The sequence below is a fragment of the Pleurodeles waltl genome, chromosome 11 (genome assembly GCF_031143425.1).
Source record: "Pleurodeles waltl isolate 20211129_DDA chromosome 11, aPleWal1.hap1.20221129, whole genome shotgun sequence".
In the NCBI taxonomy this organism is placed as follows: domain Eukaryota; kingdom Metazoa; phylum Chordata; class Amphibia; order Caudata; family Salamandridae; genus Pleurodeles; species Pleurodeles waltl.
Window position 1 is genome coordinate 50,266,961 of NC_090450.1, and position 19,570 is coordinate 50,286,530.

The 19,570-nt window shown below is 43.0% G+C and overlaps 1 protein-coding gene across 1 annotated transcript in view; it reads right to left on the reverse strand.

The window, feature by feature from the left end:
* The window catches only part of SLC2A2 (solute carrier family 2 member 2), a 141,499-nt gene that overhangs the window by 99,057 nt on the left and 22,872 nt on the right, over positions 1-19,570 (reverse strand). The window contains exons 4-6 of the mRNA XM_069213027.1: positions 16,672-16,796; positions 7,959-8,074; positions 1,764-1,926 (exon numbers count right to left, since the gene is read on the reverse strand). Of these exons, the coding sequence (XP_069069128.1) occupies positions 1,764-1,926; positions 7,959-8,074; positions 16,672-16,796 (404 nt within the window). The remainder of the gene's footprint in view (positions 1-1,763; positions 1,927-7,958; positions 8,075-16,671; positions 16,797-19,570) is intronic.

Here is a 19,570-nt window from a genome sequence, read left to right on the forward strand (position 1 = left end):
AGTATGGCACAAAACCCAGAAAAGGGTCATTTTATGGTATCAGAGAAGTGGGAAACAATGCTTTTGACATAATGTGAAGTTGTATCATAGGGATATTCTAGCAAAGAGAAATGACATAATCCAAACAACATCACAGGCATTATGCACCATAACAAAATTGAGGGACTGCCTAAATTATGAATTAATAATGATCCACATACTCTTCAAACAAGGGAAATGGCATTGCACTAATGAAGAAAACTAAACAATAAATCATTTAAACTTAATAGAAATACAGGTGTGGCAGCAGGCAGCAAGAGTCCTAATTTTGAAACACACAAAAATATCACAACATAGTTTATTCCTAAAGAACACTGATTGATACAGTACAAGAAAATACACCATAAAACAAAATCCCATTTCGACTATATTATGGAAAGGAAAAACACAGAGGAGAAAAAAGCATGCATGGAGGAAACTTATACGTGCAACTTTTAAAAGTCACATTTTCTTCAGTTGTCTGCGCAAGCAGGCCAAATACCCAGTAGATTGATTTGGCGGCCTAGTAGTGCTAACTTAATGATGGGTAAATAAAAACTACGCCACCTATGTACTTCACATTGGTTTGTACAAGCAAAAAGAGAGAGGCATTTTGTAAAACACAAAGCCTAACTCCTCAAGAGAACTCAGATATCAGAAATGTGTAACTTTTAAGAACACTTCTATATTGTATTACTTCAGAAACCCTTTACACACCTAAATTCACATTAGGCACATAGAAAGTGCCATCTATGAGTGCAAATTAGAGATTGTAATCCTAAATCCTGCTAGCATAATAGGAGTAACAGCTAATTAGTTTGATCTACTGGTCAGCTGCTATTCTACTGCTGAGTTTGGTAATAGAGGTACAGCAACACACACACTCACACCATGTCAGAGTTGGATCTCTTCAATTTTATCCCATATTCACATGCATATTGTGTATAAGTGTGTGTGTACTTGGGTGTCAAATAAGTGTGTACCCTGAGGCCAGGCAAAACATACTCTTTTGAAAGTACTTGCCTGCCAAAATCATCCTTCAGGCCTCAAGGTAAAATGTTTCTTGCCCTGAACTCCTACAGCAGCTTTCCTCCTCATGTCATTGCAGAGCTTTCATTGGCTTGAAAAATGAGAAGAAGAGTGGGGTGCAGGTAGAAAAGTGGCGAAAAATGAAATAGCCATTATTCACTGCAGACCTGCCTTAAAGCTCAGGCATCTTGTCGTTCCCTTTTGCTTCAAGACTCTAGGCAGACATGCCACAAAACAGACACACACTATCCCAAACTTGCTCTCATGGAGCACCATGTGACCCTTCTGCGAATACACATAAGCATCTCATCAGAATATGAAGCACTATGTAAATCACCCCCAATGCAATCAGTGGGAGACCCATGGAGACAATAGACACCCAGACTCTGAAAATACTGTGGGACCACACAAATAATAGAAATGGCCTCCACAAATGTTAATGTAGTGTGGCATAGCATCGCATAACATAGGACAACATAGGATAATATGTTGCCACATATTGTAACACAAGATACCACGATGTAATATGTATTCCAAGGCGTATTAGCAGCTTGCCTTTCCTGCATAGTGTAAAATAAAGAGGAAGTTTATCACATACAGTAACCCTGTTAACAGAGAATATTAATATTTAATCATTATCGCCCTCTGCCGCGGGCGTTAATAGGAGCTTTTACCTACACTGCGACCTGTCCAATTCAATGGAAACAAATACTTACTTCTTTTGGCAGCTTCCTCCTTCCCTTGATTAATGTAAAGGAATCTTGGACTTTCTGGGCAGAAGAAGAGCAAAATAATCTGAAGGATAGCAGGTGCTCCAGACAGCGCCAGCAACAGGGGCCACAACATTTCACTACCCAGGATAAATTTAAGTCCTATGATCTGAAAAAAAAAAAAACATTTCTATTACTGACAACTCCAAAACATGGCGGAAGAAGTGAACATTTAAACAATATTTTTGCTCTTAATGTGAAATATAACTAATGAGTGGGTTCCTTTTGCATTCCTTCTGCCTTTGAATGCACTCTTATTTATTTATTTATTTTGCAGAGGTGGATGAATAGTAAATTCATGTATATTTGTAGAGCAGACTGATTTTGATCAGTTTTCAGAAACAGAAATAGTAGTTACAAAATCTGGTCACAGAACAATTTACCTAATTAATATCATTTAGGCGGTCTTAATCTGCAACCCGCATTGATTGACTATAATCACAGGGATGATGGCAAGCGACAGAAGTATACCATCCCTGTGAATAGTTAAAGGAACCTGGGCTTCTTTAAAAGGAAACAGGAATCCAGTTTGGAAAACTTCTGTGAGAGCAATCAGTGGTACCCTGGAACACTGCCTCCTCCGCCTAAGGCTGCCACAAAAGATTTCCAAGGAGGAGGGATTTGAAAGGAGACCTCATCCGTTTTGTAAATCAGTAGCAACCCAGCTTGGGAGTAGGTAACATCTCATTGTTTTACAACCACAATTACAGGTGTAAACCACTGATCTTACTCACTAGCTATTTGTAAGGAATGCCATTAACACTTCCCCCCCAAACTGTGGAAAAAGAGTTCCGAATTTCAAAATGGTTTTATCACATCTGAAAAAAAAAATCCTGAGGAATGCTTCCAGACCTAGTGATTCAGTAATGAGAAGGGTGTGCTTACAGGATGCACTGGGGTTTACTTATGAAAAATATGTTAGTATAAATAGCTTTTAAAGTGTACGTGTAGCAAAGTCCTTAGATTCTACTTTCTCTTGAACCAAGATTTGCTTTGTATGATGTGTGTTTGAAGGTGTGTAATCTGAAACAGGTGTGGATTAATTGAAAGATGCTTTTAGATATGACTTGATAGACTTGCCTCCATCAGGAGGTTGTCTTTCATGCTGGCTTGTCACGTGGTATGTAGAGCATAGTATGTGGGTGGTATCTATCTCTGTGTTGCGAAAATAAGAGTTCTGTGGAGTGCAATGTCAATAGGGGGGATCACCATGAAGCCAACTGTGATTTCTGTCAACTGAATGTGTGGGCTTGCTTAATTACACAAGTTATTCAGCAGGTGATGCTAGTGTCTGACATATAGGGCGTCATTACGACCCTTGCAGTCTTGAGACTCCCAGGGTCGCAGTGGCGATCCGGCAGCCACATCACGACTGCACTATGGTCGAAGCGCCAGCACTACCAGATTACAACTGAATGTAAGCAGTGCTGCCCTGGGGATTACGAGTCCCTTCTGTGCTGGTGATTACATGGCGGTAGCCCCGCCATATAAAGGCTGGCAGAGCCAGGGTGCAGGGGGCCCCATGGGGGCCCCTGCACTGCCCATGCACTTGGCAGTGCAGATGCCCCCATGGCCAGCCCAGTCATGCTTTTCACTGTCTGCTTTGCAAGAGCGTGACGGGTGCTGGTGCTTCCTACGCACCGCAGCATTGCTGCCGGTTCAATTATGAGCCGGTGTCAATGTTGTGGGCTGTTCCCCGCTAACCCAGCGGGAAACTCGTAATGGGGCCCGCAGGAAGGGGATGGCACTGGTGGTAACCTGACCACAGGAGTTTGGAAGATGCTCTTTTCCTTTCGCCAAACTCGTAATGACCCACATAATGTGTAATTGGTGTGTAGTGTGAGGTGGGCTCTAACTATCTGATGTATGGACTGCTCTGCCCTTGTCTTGATGCAACAATTTTTCTAGACCCACATGTCTCTGGTCATTTGTTGATCTGTCCCTACGTCAGTTTAAGAGTCTGAGGGCCAGATGTATCATCACGGCCCTTTGCGATTCGGAAATAGCGATTTTTAAGAAATCGCTATTTCCGACTCGCAAAGTGCCATGTCTCACATTTGCGAATCGGTAATAGCGATTTCTAAAAAAACGCAAATGCTATTACCAAATCGCAAATTGCAATACCGGCCCCATTCACAGCTATATTCATATCTAGCCCATATCTGCAAATTTTTTGCATTTCCAAAATTACGATTTCTGAACCAGAGTGCTGGGGGCCTAAGGCCCCCTCTGCTGCACCCCAAAAACATTTTTGGGGACATGTAAGGTGCACACATGCCAAAAGGGCATGTGTGCTTTACATGTACAATTTAAAAATGCATTTTTAAATTTTGCACCAGGTTACCACCTGGTTTCTTTTAATGGTATTTTGCATGTGCAAAATTGCGATTTCTCAACCAGAAATCGTAATTTTGGAAATGCAAAACCCCAGGGTGCTGGGGGCCTAAGGCCCCCTCTGCTGCACCCCAAAAACATTTTTGGGGACATGTAAGGTGCACACATGCCAAAAGGGTATGTGTGCTTTACATGTACAATTTAAAAATGCATTTTAAATGCATTTTTAAATTTTGCACCAGGTTACCACCTGGTTTCTTTTAATGGTATTTTGCATGTGCAAAATGCCATTCTGCGAAAAATCGCAATTTGTGTTTTTTTGCAGCATCTCCTTGCGATTTGGATTTTGCGAATCGCAAATTGCGACTCGCAAAACCAGGTCACAACACATGAAATCGAAATTTTTGCGATTTCTTATTTGTGGTCTGCGATTGCCTTTCATGCATCGCATACCACTTTTTTGCAATCGCAAAAGGCCGAATTTTGCGATTCGCACCGTTTGCGAGTGCAAAAGAATTTCATACATCTGGCCCTGAAATACCTAATGTCCATATCAACAAGATCTTGATACCATGGCTAACATGGCCTGTGTCCCTGCTTTCCTACCACAATGTTCAAGTGTGGATGCTCCTGTACCCTGTTTCTGTCACCCTGGAATTCCTTCCTTCAGTTGCCTTGCCTCTCTGTCTTGGTGTATTAGACTGTTTGACCAGGTGTCCTTGTCAAGATGCTTGAGTGCACACCTATCCCTGTCAATCCATTTTGGTGGGCATGTTTCCCTGCCCTGTATCCAAGTCTTCATTTCCAAGTGACTGTGTTTTCCTTCCCCCGTTTTTGTGTCCCATAAGACCTTAAAAGAACAGAGTTGCTGTTCTAGCATAATCAAAATACGAAAGAACCAATCAGCCAAATTTCAGTTTAATCAGTGATGTAGGTCTTAAATATGTTTCATATGCCAATGTTTAAAGCAATTCAATTTTCAGCATGTGCATTATTTTCATATTAAGATGTGATAAAAAGGGGCACTGGGGCTACTGCAGAACCCCGAGAAGGACCTTCCATAAGTTCAATAGTAGAATGATCAATAAAGAGGTCTATCATTTTTGTTTTTTGTGTTGTAGAATTTGTTGTGAATTCAACCACAGAGGTCAAATGGCAGGCAATGTATTCCTTAAACTCTTAAACATAAAAAGTGTTATTTACTTTTCACCTCTCTTACTCCTAGGTGAGTGAATTGTGCCACCAAATGCCAATGCTACTGGGGTAAAGAGAGTGTGCAGGGAGAAGGCTGCAGTAAGTCAAATACTTTCTAACACACAAAAACATTGAAATACTTGTGAATGAAGTTTACAAAATGTTCAAAATATATCAGCAACAAGTAAAGAGCAAACAATGCTGAATTGTAATGGATATAAAGATTTTAATAGGATCAAAACGTACACATATGCTGTTCTTGTGTGATAAGTAAACACAACTAACCAAATTTGCAAATCATTGTTAATGTGACACATAGGTTTAACATGAAAGGTGTATTCTCAAAGCAAATTTAATGGCTATTTCAGAAATTCAGTTCAATGGACAATATGCCCTCTATACTTGGCAGTACCCTACCACTCATGCCTTACTTATATAGTTGGGGTAATGTGTTTCAAAATGTACCACCTAACATATACCACACCCCCACCATACTCCTACAGAATGGACGTGGCTCATGTGCTACACTTGTCCTTTATGTAGTGCTTGGCTTTTTCACAATCTCTGTGACTTCAGTGACGTAAAACTGATGGCAGCACTCCCACTCTAACAATTGCTCCAACATCACTGTTCCTATATTACATGTTACAATAGTATTAGTGACAACCATTGGAAATATGCGGTCTTAGTATGGGAATCTATATTCGACCACCCACAATATGCTTCTTAATGCCTGTCAAATTATAAGGACCAAGTATTCGCCAAAGGCAAAGTGGCAAAGGCAGTTCAGAGTGAGCCCGAAATAGCTACATTACCAGTGCTAGTATGAGCATCACAAACAGTATGATTGCCAAATGTCTATGCGTCAGCCACACTGTATCCAGCACAATTAAGGAAATATTCTTTGGGGCTGAAAAGACCTTGGTGAATTGGAATCCTTAGAACCTGTGCAGAAGGACTTTAAATGTGAGATTTGGGCTCCACGTTCAACAGCTTGTTCGATGACGCACATCCTTACCTATTCCTTTTGCGCTGGATCAAAACACGAGCAAATTAGATAAAAGGCATCCGGTCCAACTCATTGATCTCCTTGTGGAACCCCTTGTGGCCAGTTTTGAGTTGAGTGGTCACTGATAGAGAGTGACTTTGATGTAATTTTTAAACTTCGTCATTGTTTCACTACTTCACTCAATACATGCAAATATAATAATAGTTGTTGCTTGCCAAATTTATGGCCACTCATGCTTGGCTTGATGGGATCCATTCTGATTAGGTTTCCAGTCAACAATTTGGTTTGGGTAGAAAAAGTGAACTTTCTTTGGAGAGCTGTTTATTTTTTAATAAAATAATAGAATTTCCAAGAATTAAAGGTTTGTAAACCAAATATACACCTCCAACTGTATCAGCAGCAGATTAAAGAAATATGAAATGGTTTACTGAATTATAGATTTATAATCACTGTAAAGCGAACATTGATTTTGGTCCTATCTAAATTATGAAATTATGAGACTTTTTCTAAATTAAGAAATTATGAAACTGCACACGCTTAAGTCATGTGCAACACAGTATGCACCGTGTGGAATCTGTGCTATGCCTTGTAGATGGGTCATGTATTTAGGTTGCTCATTATTGCATATTACTGTTTTAGGAAATTGTTTGCTATTCTGAATTTAAGTGCATGCTAGTGATTTAATGCTTGGAACAGAAGTCAGTGCTCAATTGGTTCCCAAGGTCATGTCAAGATCCAAGTCCATAGTAGCAACAGAATGGTAACTCACAGGTTACAAAACAATGGGCCTCATTATGACCCTGGCGGCGGGCGGTGAGCTGGCGGTAACAACGCCAACAGGCTGGCGGTGTTCCGCCAGCTATTATGACCGTGGCGCAATAGCCACGGCCATACTGCCGGCCCCTCCACCATAATGCCAGGCTTCTGCCTGGCGGTCATAATCCCCTGGGGCAGCGGTGCTCGGTCCCCAACCGCCAGCTTGGCCACGGTGGTAAACACCGCCTTGGAAAGGCTGGCGGTAAGGGGGACTTGGGGTGCCCCTGGGGGGCCCTGCACTGCCCATGCACCTGGCATGGGCAGTGCAGGCGCCGGCCCCCAGGCATAGCCCCATCGTGCATTTCACTGCCCGAATTTGGGGCAGTGAAATGCGCAACGGGTGCTACTGTACCCGCTGCACATCAGCATTGCTGCCGGCTCGTAATGTTGATGTGACTTTTCCGCTGGTCCTGCGGATGATAACACTGTTACCGTCTGCGGCCCAGCGGAAAAGTCATAATAGGGAGCCAGAAATACCGCCAGCACTGGCGGTATTCTGGCACCCGCAGCCTCAGTGGTCTTTGGAAACAACCACCGAGGTTGTAATGAGGGCCAATGTATTCTGTCAACATAACCCATCTCCAAGTAAGCAAGACTTTCCCACTGAGTAGAGAAGGAGCAGCCATCTGAAAGCACCAATGTACTACACTGGTGGTGAGATACATATAAAAGGAACTGAGATGTCTCCAGCTAAAGCTCTTTATCACTACTGTCCAAAGCACCACCTACACATTAATTGGTATTGATTGTAAAAGCATAAGCAAGTATACATTTGTTGAGTAATTTACCTGGCTGATGAGAATACCTGTGACAATCGCAAGCTGGTGAAGAGTACCCAAAGCCCCACGAAGCGCAGTTGGTGCGATCTCCCCAACATACATGGGAACTAGTCCTGAGGCCAGTCCTGTGAAAAGTACAAACATGGGGCAGGTCATTCTTACTTGTAGTGTTACCATACAAAACCTCTGTGATAGTATTATACCTTCGATGCATTCATGCAGATGGAGACTGGAATACAAATGTGATAAAAGTTGTACAATAGTTTTGAAATGTAATTGCAATATTTTCTCTGACTCCTTATAATTGATGATTATAGATATGGATATTTCACATTCAGAATTCATGCTTACACTGAGAATGCACCAATGAATGAAAGAATGGTAAATCTAAGTCGCTGGTTTGTGTTTCACTACCTATAGATCCGGCTAGGCTTTCTAGCAATGGTAGGTAGCCTTCCTTCTATGGGATTTTTTGGGTGGCTTTGTGTCTTCTCTAAAACGGCCACTCTTGGGGCCACAGTAAGGGAATAATTACAATCCTGGTGGTTTTAAGACCAACAGAGCCACAGTGGCTGGAGGGGGTTGGTGGTGCTGGCAGTCCTAATCCACCAGGGCAGCGCTGCAAGCAGCACTGCCCTGGGGATTACAAGTCCCCTCTCTGCTGGCGATTACATGGTGGTAGCCCCGCCATGTAAGGGCTGGTGGAGACCGGGTGCAGGGGGCCCCTGCACTGCCCATGCACTTGGCATGACTGTTCCTTTGCAGACAGTGAAAATCGCGATGGGTGCTAGTGCACCCTACTCACTACAGCATTGCCTCCAGCTCTATTATGAGCCGGCGTCAATGTTGTAGGCCGTTTCCGTCTGGGGCTAGCGGGCGGGAACTCTTAATGGGGCACGTGGGAAGGGGACTGCACAGGTGGTAACCTGACTGCAGGAATTTGGCTGGTGGCCTTTTCCATCTGCCAAACTCTTAATGGCCCCTAGGTCTCTGCCTGTATAGGGGTGAAATAACCTAGTAATGTGGGCTAGACCAGAATCAGATTTGCTTTTGTTTTGCCACTTTCTGTAATAATAAAAAAGAAGCTAATTGAGTATTTAGTGGGAAATAATCTACAGCACTGGTTCCCAACCTGTGGTCAAGGGACCCCTGGGGCTCCACAAAGCCTTCTCAGGGGGTCCTTGACTGCTTAGAAAATTAAATAATAATAACAGATTAATAAAGTGTATATACATATAGTGGCTAAATGTACAAGCAAAGATTTTAAAATGCACTGTAAATGTCAAGGAATTTGAAATTGGAGGCAAAAAATGTAATTAATATAACAGATTGATTTGTGGGAGCAGTGCAGGTGCATCAAACAGAATATAGCATGGATGATGTGTGGCTTCAATTGAATTTAGAAAAGCTCCAATCTTCTTATTAAATTACATGTTTTTATTTCTTATTTATATTTGCTTGTAAATTGAATAAGATATGTGATCATTTGTGTATGTGTTTAATGAATGCTTGTTTCTGTATTTTTTGTGTATTGGTTTGTATTTCAAATCATCAACAATGTTTAGGCCAGCATCCCCGGTTCCAATAATGATAAAGTGGGGGTCCACATGAGTCAAAACGTTGGGAACCACTGATCTACAGGCATTCTTAGGCCCTCAATATGGTTTGGATCTTCTTAACTTTTGGAATTACAGATATCCAGAGTATCAGCAAATCCAGGAAATGGAAATCCAGGCCCTTGCCACCGGTATCCTAAGGGCCCTCTTAGAAATTATGAATTACCGGGCAATCAATAATTTTAGACCCGATTCTATAGGTAATTAATCGTTTCCCCCAGATTTTCATTAAAATAAACATCTGCAAAAAGAACAAGAGATGGACGGAATGCTGAACAATGTCAAACATTCACCCCCAGTACAGAGATCTAGGCCTAAATCCATCGTTTTTTTGCTGCCCATGCCATCCAGTTTAGACCCAGCCATATGCAAATCAGCCTTGACCCTGTTCCCCATGGGAACAGTCCAGCCCGAACTGCCAGGCCAGGTCTTCCCTGGACTGGACACAAGCATCCTGGGAACGGTTTTGGGGTTTCACCCCTCATCAGCCAGGCTAGCTTGAATCCAGTGGCATGGGAAGCACAGGACCCACGTCTGGGTATACCCTTCCCACTTAGGGCGACAAGAACAAGTGATGGTCGGAATGCTGAACAATGTCAAACATTCACCCCCAGTACAGAGATCTGGGCCTAAATCCATAGTTTTTTTTGCTGCCCATTCCATTCCAGTTTGGACCCAGCCATCTGCAAATCAGTCTTGACCCTGTTCCCCATGGGGACACTCCAGCCCGAACTGCCAGGCCAGGTCTTCCCTGAACTGGAAACAAGCATCAATTATATGCCTTGAGTTGTTTGTGAACCCTCACAAAGGGTATGTGTCTTAGAATGTCAGGCTGTAATACTTGTTTGATGAGGTATCAAGGATGATGTGTATATCGGGGGGTATAAACAATGTAGTTGAATGTTCTTCAGAGGAGTTCCCAGGTACTTTCACCCATCACTTTTTGGATTCCACTAGTATATGGAGGATAAGCAGTAAGGTGGATCTAAGGGAATTTAACTTTTCAGCCTCATTATTTTGACTATGTGGCACAGATTTATCAATATTCGAGGAAACACAACACAGCAAGACAAGTTGCTGTGCTGCATCAAATGGATAGGGAAGGAATGTGCCATATTTACCAACATATGGCACATTCCTGCTGTCTCACTGCACTGACACACTATGTGGTGCCAAGCGCCAACACAGGCACCCTTGTGCCATGATGCAAGGGTCCGGTGTTGCAGGTAGGAGTGTTTCTGTGCAAGAAGGGATACCTTTCTGCACAAAAATAATATTTAAAGGCGTTTTCCTCTTTCGAAGTGTGCTGCAGATATTTCTGTTTGTTGTGCCTTTTTTGATAAGGCGTAAGACATACAATTTGGATGCATTCCCAGGTTTATTGCTCAAGGTAAATCTGGGAATGGGCCTAAAAAGCATGGGTGGATGCATGGGAATACCTACTTGTCAGCCTAACAATGCCTCCCGGCGTAATGTAATGCAACGCAAGGCAGCGCTGCTCTGCGTTCCGACAAATTTCCAATGCCAGGCAGGGAAAAGAGGTGGCTTTGCGTGGCTTGGTAAATGTGATTCATAGATTGTGTTGTCCTTGTGTCACAGTGAGGACGCAAGGGCAACGCAATCCTTTGATAAATCTGGCTCAGGGTTTCAAAGGGCAGCTTTCTCCATAATGTTCCTAATCCTCGTAGATTGACCGAGGGTAGCATGTGATGCTTGACCTATGTAAGGGCGCCGTGCCAATGTGGCTTGCTGCAAAATATTCTTATATTTCAGGCAGTGAAATGCCAATCTGAAGCTGATATTAAACTATATTAATTCGGTGTCTGGCTAGCTCAAATACAATTCTATATCTCTTTAAACTCACTAACTTCTTGCTTTTCAACCAGTTTACACTCTTGCAGTTTAGTGTATTTTCTTCATATATTCCAAATATATGTTATCACCACAAACTGTTAAATCTGTCTCAAAAGGAGTTCATGCATTTTATGAAAAACATTTTGTTTGACCAAAGGAAGGCCGTATACACCTATCAGAAGAGTATTTATGCAATTACACTCCTCTCTGCCTTAAAAACAGACAATAAAAGGGCAGAACAGTTTTACAAGGTAGTTTAGTCATAAACACACCACACAAGGCCACTCAAACTATGTCAAGCATATGCATCTAGTACAGGAATTGTACCAAGAACAGAAAAAAAACAAAAAATAGAATGTTTTAGAAAAACAGATTGTGTTTTCATATTTTCGCTAAGAAAAGGACACTGGCTCAAACTGGTTGTAAGTCCTGATGCCTGTGTGGTTTGAAAGCAGAGAACTTACAGTATGAACTGTGGCCCAGTCACCTTTTCCTGTGTTTTTGTGTCAGGTTGAACTGTGCTTCAATGCCTCAGGGCTGAGGTGTGCAGTTAAACACCATGTTTAAGGAAATCAGGGGAGAAGTAAACAGCAACTGAGTAAACTGATTGTCTAAATTCTTACTCTATTTTACATTGTTGTACCACAGAGAGTCCACAGCTCGAAGTCAGTGGATCTTACACTGAGGTCGAGGACCCCTAGGAGGTCTGTGAGGTCTACTAAGGGGATCCTCCACTGTCCTCCACTGTTTTACAAAAACAATTAATATTACAATCAGTACATTTAAACTAATAAGGTATATAGGAATAAAAAGCAAAAAATAGACATTTGAAAACGTTTTCCGTACTTGATTGTGAATTAAACAAAATATTTCAAGATTTGAGCGTTTGTTTGGTTTATACTTGTTTTTGTATTTTTGTGTATTGTTTTAATGTCCAAATCATGGAAATTACTGAGGCTGGGGTTCCACAGATTCTAATAATGACTCAGTGGTGGTCACGGGATTCCAGTAATGATTCACTGGGGGCAACAGCAGCAAAAAGATTATGTGGTCTAAAGTTTGCCAGGGCTGGGCACTGGAAAAGCAAGAAAAAGACTTTGAATCATGGACTCTGGGGCCCTTGGGTTCTGCACTTTGATGTCGGAAGAAGACAAAACTGCACCTGCTTGTCACACGCCAGAACTGCAACAAAATGTCACATGATATCCCATGAAGGCCACGGGGAAGAAGTGAAAAGGTGGATAATGTTATTTACCATTGCTTTGTGCAGGGCAAAATACACTGTTTCATTTCACTTGAATATCCAAAAGGCTGACTTTTAAAGTTACCTTGTCAAAATAATGATTGCTTATTTTATAATATATTAATAAACAGATACAGGGGGTCATTCTGACCCTGGCGGTCCGAGACCGCCAGGGCCATTTTGACCGCAAGCACCGCCAACAGGCTGGCGGTGCTTTTTTTCCCATTCCGACCGCGGTGGTAAAGCCGCGGTCGGACCGCAAGGCCCGGTGGTTTCCCGCCATTTCTGCCCCGGCGGCTATAATCCGCCAGGGCAGCGCTGCTTGCAGCGCTGCCCTGGGGATTATGACCCCCTTACCGCCAGCATGTTTCTGGCGGTTTACACCGCCAGGAAGAGGCTGGCGGTAAGGGGTGTCTTGGGGCCCCTGGGGGCCCATGCCACTGGCATGGGCAGTGCAGGAGCCCCCTAACAGGGCCCCGGCCAGCTTTTCACTGTCTGCTTAGCAGACAGTGAAAAGCGCGACGGGTGCAACTGCACCCGTCGCACGACCGCAACACCGCCGGCTCCATTCGGAGCCGGCTCCTGTGTTGCGGCCTCATTCCCGCTGGGCCGGCGGGCGCTAACTTGGTTAGCGCCCGCCGGCCCAGCGGGAATGATGGAATGGGGTCCGCCTAAATTCGGCCGCATGGCGCCCGAATGGCGGTTTCCGCCTGGCGGGCGGCGGTAGCCGCCCGCCAAGGTTGGAATCACCCCCACAGTTCTTAATTTGTAATTAAAAACGTGCCGGTGCTCAAAGCCTTCCTCTTAAAAATGCGGCTGCTGCAATTAAATGTGCGAGCACTGAATTCTGATGAAGCGTAATCCTGAAGCCATCTCGGGCCTCTTTAATCCGTTTAAAGCCCCTCCATGCCCCTTCAGCTAACTCTCACAGCCTTCTGCTTTCTCCCTTTGTGACGCTTTTTCGTTTTTCTTTTCCTCCGTCTTTCCCATATATATCTTTTGCTCGCAGCAAATGCTTAGGGTAAAATAATAAGCGCCGGCCCTCAAAAATAAGTGCCGGTGCTCAGCACAGTAAACCACAAGCACAAATTAAGCACTTAACAGTTATCATGTTGCCTGCAGATTTCTGATGTTTCTTGTCCGGCTATCCTCTATTTATGAATTTGTCAGACACAGGACTTGATTTCACATTTATTAAGCCACACATTTAGTTGGGTAGGACATACCCCTCGTGGAGGTTTCTTACATGCTTCTTAGGACACACCCATTTTAGATACTCCACCCACATTTTGTACATGACTTAAAACATGAACCCATAGTCATTAAACTACAAAACATGTTGGAAAGAAAGCTTTTAGACAGCTAAGTTAGCCACACAAATTATAATAAGTGATTCACACTAAAGTGACTCAGGAGTAAATTTTTCCCACCGGAGAGCCACCACTCAATAAATCACAACCTCAGGCTAGTGTAGGCACAAAGCACCACTGATCTTAGGACTAGGCAATGTTGCACTATAGAGATAGCCAGTGATTTATTATCATGTAACAGAAACCTATAAATAGAATGTCTAATAATGTTCTAACTGCCATGCTCGCAAGCAGTACCTGTCCACATTCATAGGTGGAATATACTGCTGCTGATACATAATAGGGTCAAGTTGTTCAGGAAATACCTAAAAATCACCCTGGCTGATAGTCATTCATTAGGAAGCATATCACGGTGTGCCTTAGCTTCTGTAACAGGGACAGCACACAATGTTAATCTTTCCAATGTTCAAGATGGGCTTGAAGATGAAAACTTCCTGCAACTTATTTTCATAACTGATTGCTATGCTCAAACGGGCCACCTTGGTGTGAACTTGTATTATCTTTACATGTCAACCAAAGCTCTCACCAGTGCTCTTGAGTGGTTGAGATGCACTATGTGCAGCAATACACCAGGTTAATTAATAAATAGTTCTGCTTAATCTGGCAACGTCATGACGTATTTGGAAAACGACCTGTTTATTCACAACCCATTACCTTGATGGGAAATCCTCCCTTGCCAGACAATCCTACCCATCAGACTATGACATCACTGATATTACCTTAAATTTAAGTATACTCCCCTGCAGCGCATGACACTCCCCTCTCATCTTCTCCTTCTGTGTCCCACTCGACTCTGAGGTTCTTATTCGGATCTCACTTATAGTGACATCTACGATGTACAATCTTTATTCCCATGCACTTCCTAAATCCCACCCATGTAACCTGTCACCTATCAGTGCATACGGCTGTCGTACATCACTTTATAAATCTGAGAACCATTATCGTACTTGCAATGATATACATGTCTTGGCATGGTTATTCTTCTGCTTAAACTCTTTCCTCCCTGATTGCTTTAAGCTTTACCTCTGTACTTCCTAATAAAATACCAACAAAATATTTTGAACCAAAAAATGAATAGTTCTGCTTCTCTTCCGAGAATTCATCTGTTTTCACTGCTACATTTGTGAATTTAAGTTCCTCCTCCGAGGCCCTGCAGATGCCTTGTAGAAGTATTTGTGATAAAAGAGGTAAGCTGGAATCCTTTGGTGATAAGATTCCATGTATCGGCCTACTGGAACATCCTTCAATAGTCTGGGCATTAACACTGCAGTGCAAACATTACAATGCACCAGCCTCAGACATTTGATCATTTTAATTCATCCACACTTAGGATGTCAAAAATTTCCCAAAAAATCTTAAAAATGCCTTTAGACTGTCCAAACATGTATTTAACAGCCTTAAGCCTATCACCATACAGATTGTCTTGTGTGAGGGAAAAACTAGGAAAATCAAGGCTTAAATCCATTGGTAGATTTGTTGGATAAATGTTATCTATGCTTGGAACTGACCTTAGAAACATAAGGTACTCTTTTGGAAAAAATATGATAGAGCGCCTATCTGCCCGATAATTCGTGAACCCCCTCAAGTTTGGTCCTGACCACACCTTTGCTTCCCTCTCTCCTACTCCTGTGTTTCCTTAATCATGCCATGATGTTTTGGACACTTGGGCCCATATTTATACTTTTTTTTGTGCTGCATTTGCGTCACTTTTTGATGCAAAAGCGGCGCAAACTTATAAAACACAATTATATTTTTTACGTTTGCCCAACTTTTGTGTAAAAAAATAACGCAAATGTGGCGCAAAGAAAAAGTTACATTTGGGCCTTGGATACTGTTCTTGCCTTAATACCCTGTTGTTGCTTCCTAATTCAGCGTCTGCCTCCACAGCTCTGCTTCATCCTCCTGGGCACAGCTCCTTTTCAAACATCATAATCAAAAAGGGCAAATGTGTGGGGGCAAAAACACCCAGAGTTCAAATTGTCCCAAGGAGAATCCTCCACGTTGCCAAACTGGTGATCAGTGTGGTCACCTTTAACCTCTTGAACGTTCCAGAACAAACTATAAATGTATTATTCACTGTGAGCACTGAAGAGGAGTTTGAGAAAGTATACAGAGGATGTTCTTTTATTTTCTTGAATTCATGAGCCACTTCTAGCCAACAGGCGTTTCACAGAGGCTTATTGGAGGGGAGGGAGAGAGTTACAGGAGGGGAGGGAAGTGAGGGAGGGAAGAGGAGGGTAAGGGAGGATGCTAAAAAGTGACTGGACAGTGAAATCTAGCCTGTACTTTAGACAAATTCTAAACTCCCCATATCTTTGGTTTCTTAATATCATGTAAATATTTTCTAAGTTATTTTTGAACCGCAAATTACATTTGTTCACATCATTGTGTAAAATCTAAAAACTACACATTACCACTTAATAAGAAAAAAATAGAGTACACAGAACCTGCGGAATAATTCACACTAAATTGGCAGTAAAGTTTCAGACAATAAAATACATTGATACTAGCTTACCAGATTGTACCTCCTGAACGTGACCATTTTAAATAGACCACATGTAAAAACAGCATTTCTTTAACTGAGGCCGCATACTAGAGGGATGTATTAAAAAGTTTAAATGGTTTTCCTTTTAACTTACCGCAGTACAGACCGGTGACCAATCTGCCAGCTATAACAAGGGCATGCGCTTTACCGTAAGGAGCCAAACCCATCAGGAGAGCTCCTATCAGTGAAAGGATGTTCACCACTATCATGGCTTTAATTCTAGAATAAAAAAAATAAATGAAATGTGAACAAATTAAGTGAGTAAATGTGAAACATGGAATTTCAGTGAGTTGAGAGTCAAACATTAGCGGCCTGTGAACTATTTCAAAAAATGATTCAATATGAATCTGCTGAAATTAAAGATTTCTAAAATACACAATACAAATTTGTCAAAAATAACACATTTTCAGATTATATTTATTAAGGTACTTCAGATAGGGGACCAGGCCAAGCAAGCGATGGAGTAGGGGGCTCTTAAGTCCTGCTCCCACCTGACTGACCCTGCCATCGTGATTTGTCTTGGATTTCCGGGTGCGGACAATGGCTAGAGCGACCACTCTCCCTTCCAGGAGTCAGAGGGGCACCGTTGGTGGGGCCTGAGGGTGGGGCCAGGCTGCGAATCACCAGACGTTCCATGATGAGGGCACTGCTCATCATGGCGCTGAGACCTAGGAGAGTTTGCTGTACTCTGGGGATGCGAGGTGGTAGCGCGAAGACTACATGTGCGGAAGGGCCACCCTTCTCCTTAGACTACAGTGGGTGCCCACCAGGGGCTTAAATTAAGGGGGTCCCACTGCATAGTACATGGAGGGGCCCCCTCCAGACCGGAGCTCTCAGTCCAGGAGCCTGCCGCTTGTGCACATTACCAGCTGGAGCTTTGGCCCCGCCCACACCCCCAGGCACCACAGGGCCTGCGGGGGCTAATGTTACACCACTGGTGCCCACCAGTACAACCTCCACATTGTGGATGGTAGTCAGCTATTGGTTGCCCCGTGAATGGAGTTGCTGTGAGGGGCCTGCTAGACCTGGGCTTGGATCATGGGGTAGGGTGCGCTGTAGTGGGGGAAAAAAGAGCACATGGTGGTTCAATCATATGTGGCCCTGGTACCCATGCCCGCCCCCACCTTTAGGAAGAAGATATGTGCCGCTGACATCTGGCGAGTGAATATTAAGCTGGTACATAAAGGATAAAACCAGCATAAGCTTTGCACTTCTGGGAAAATGGCATGGATGGGGAAATGAATGATCATATGAGGGCCTAATTCTGTGAAAACAATACATTGAGAGGGGATAACACATATTTTGGACAGCTACACAAAGGAGACTTTTTTTTTTTGGAAGAACCGCTAAAGTGTATAGTATAGTGAGAGGCACACTGGCCCCATATTGTTCATACTAGCATCGATCAGTGCATCAACAAAAGTAAGGTCAGAGGGCAGTAACAGGGGTAATACGATGCTGGGGCCATAATGTTTAAGCCATAAGTAACCAAGGGACAAAAATACAATAAGCAAAGTGAGGCTAGTGAGGTCATGAGCCCATCAGGGGCGCTAGGCTCCGTGGAGACTGTTCTAGAAGGCCACATAGAGAGGTTTGACTCCATCCTTCAAGCAACAAAAGACTCAAATTATTCCCTCAGGTGCACTGGAAGTCACCATCTTGAGAACAGATCACAAAAAAATATCAAGCAGAGTTTCAGAGAATATCTATGTTGACCTTAATACACCCTACAGTGAAAGTACTGCAAGAACAGTAGAGTGATCTAAAAGGGGCAGTGATGCTATGGCAACACAGGTCTGAGAATGCTTAGGGCACTTTAGGCACAACAATATTTGCTAGATGGGCATCCCTGAGGAGCACGAAGGACAGAGCATCAACTTATTTTGGAAACCTGGCTTAAAGACCATGTTTATGCAGTATCACTGCTGCCACTGTTGGTGGTGGAGAAGACGCAGAGAGTACCAAGGCACCCTTCGGCCCTGGGCATCCTTCCAAGACCTTTAGTGACTCGGCTCTTGAAATTTAGAGACAGACACCATCCTGTGTCAAGCCTATGAGCATGACCGCTGGATAAGTGATAATGCCAAAGTTCACGTTTTTCCAGGATACACTGCGTACGGGGACTGCTGCGATGTTGTAGACATTAGTTGCTACAATAACTTCTAGTATAGCATTTGTTAGTCAAGTTTGGTATAAGATTGATCTCAGATTATATTTAAGAAGTTTTTGTTGAAGGCAGAGCAGAATTATTTGTTTTAATTTCTGGAAGCTTAAAAAAACAGCACAGCTGACCATAACCTATTAGGTTTCCAAATTGAGATTACAACATTAGTGAGGAGAAGGGTGGTTGCTTGAGGCAGATGTAATGAACTAAACCCACCAGAAGCACCTCTGTTTTGGATCCACTCAACTTCAACCTGCAACAACTCTTCTATAGTGCAACTTCCTTCAATCCTCTTTGAAGGTTTTAAAAGTTATGATCATCATCATTAACCACATATTAATCAGGGAGTCATCAGTTTAAGAGTGAAACCAAAACCCTGGCAGTGATGAAACGTTTGCCGAGATGCTTGTGTTCAAGATGTAAAAAAGGAGTAAGGCTTCACGCTCTACCTCTACTTTATCTATCAAGAATAGTCCAAGTTTGACCCTTGGTGTATGGTCAGGGAACAATGACTGAAAGCACCTGATTGCAGAGTCCTACATGCTGGCATCAGTCTTACGCCAGCCATTTGGAATGTAGCCAACAGAGCCAGGAGGATGATGGCTAATAGATCACCTTAATCAGCAGTGACTAGCACCTCATGAAACTGTGGACCCAGTAAAGTCTTGGTGAGGTGACACAACCTGAATCCTGACTGATGCAAGACTAATAGCAGTTCTAAGCCCAAACAACACTGAAGCTGGACAGCAACAGCCCTCTTCAAAATTCAAGTTGCTTTTTAGGTGAATGAAGCTTTATGAGTGTGGCAATTATAGTTTCCCTATTCTTG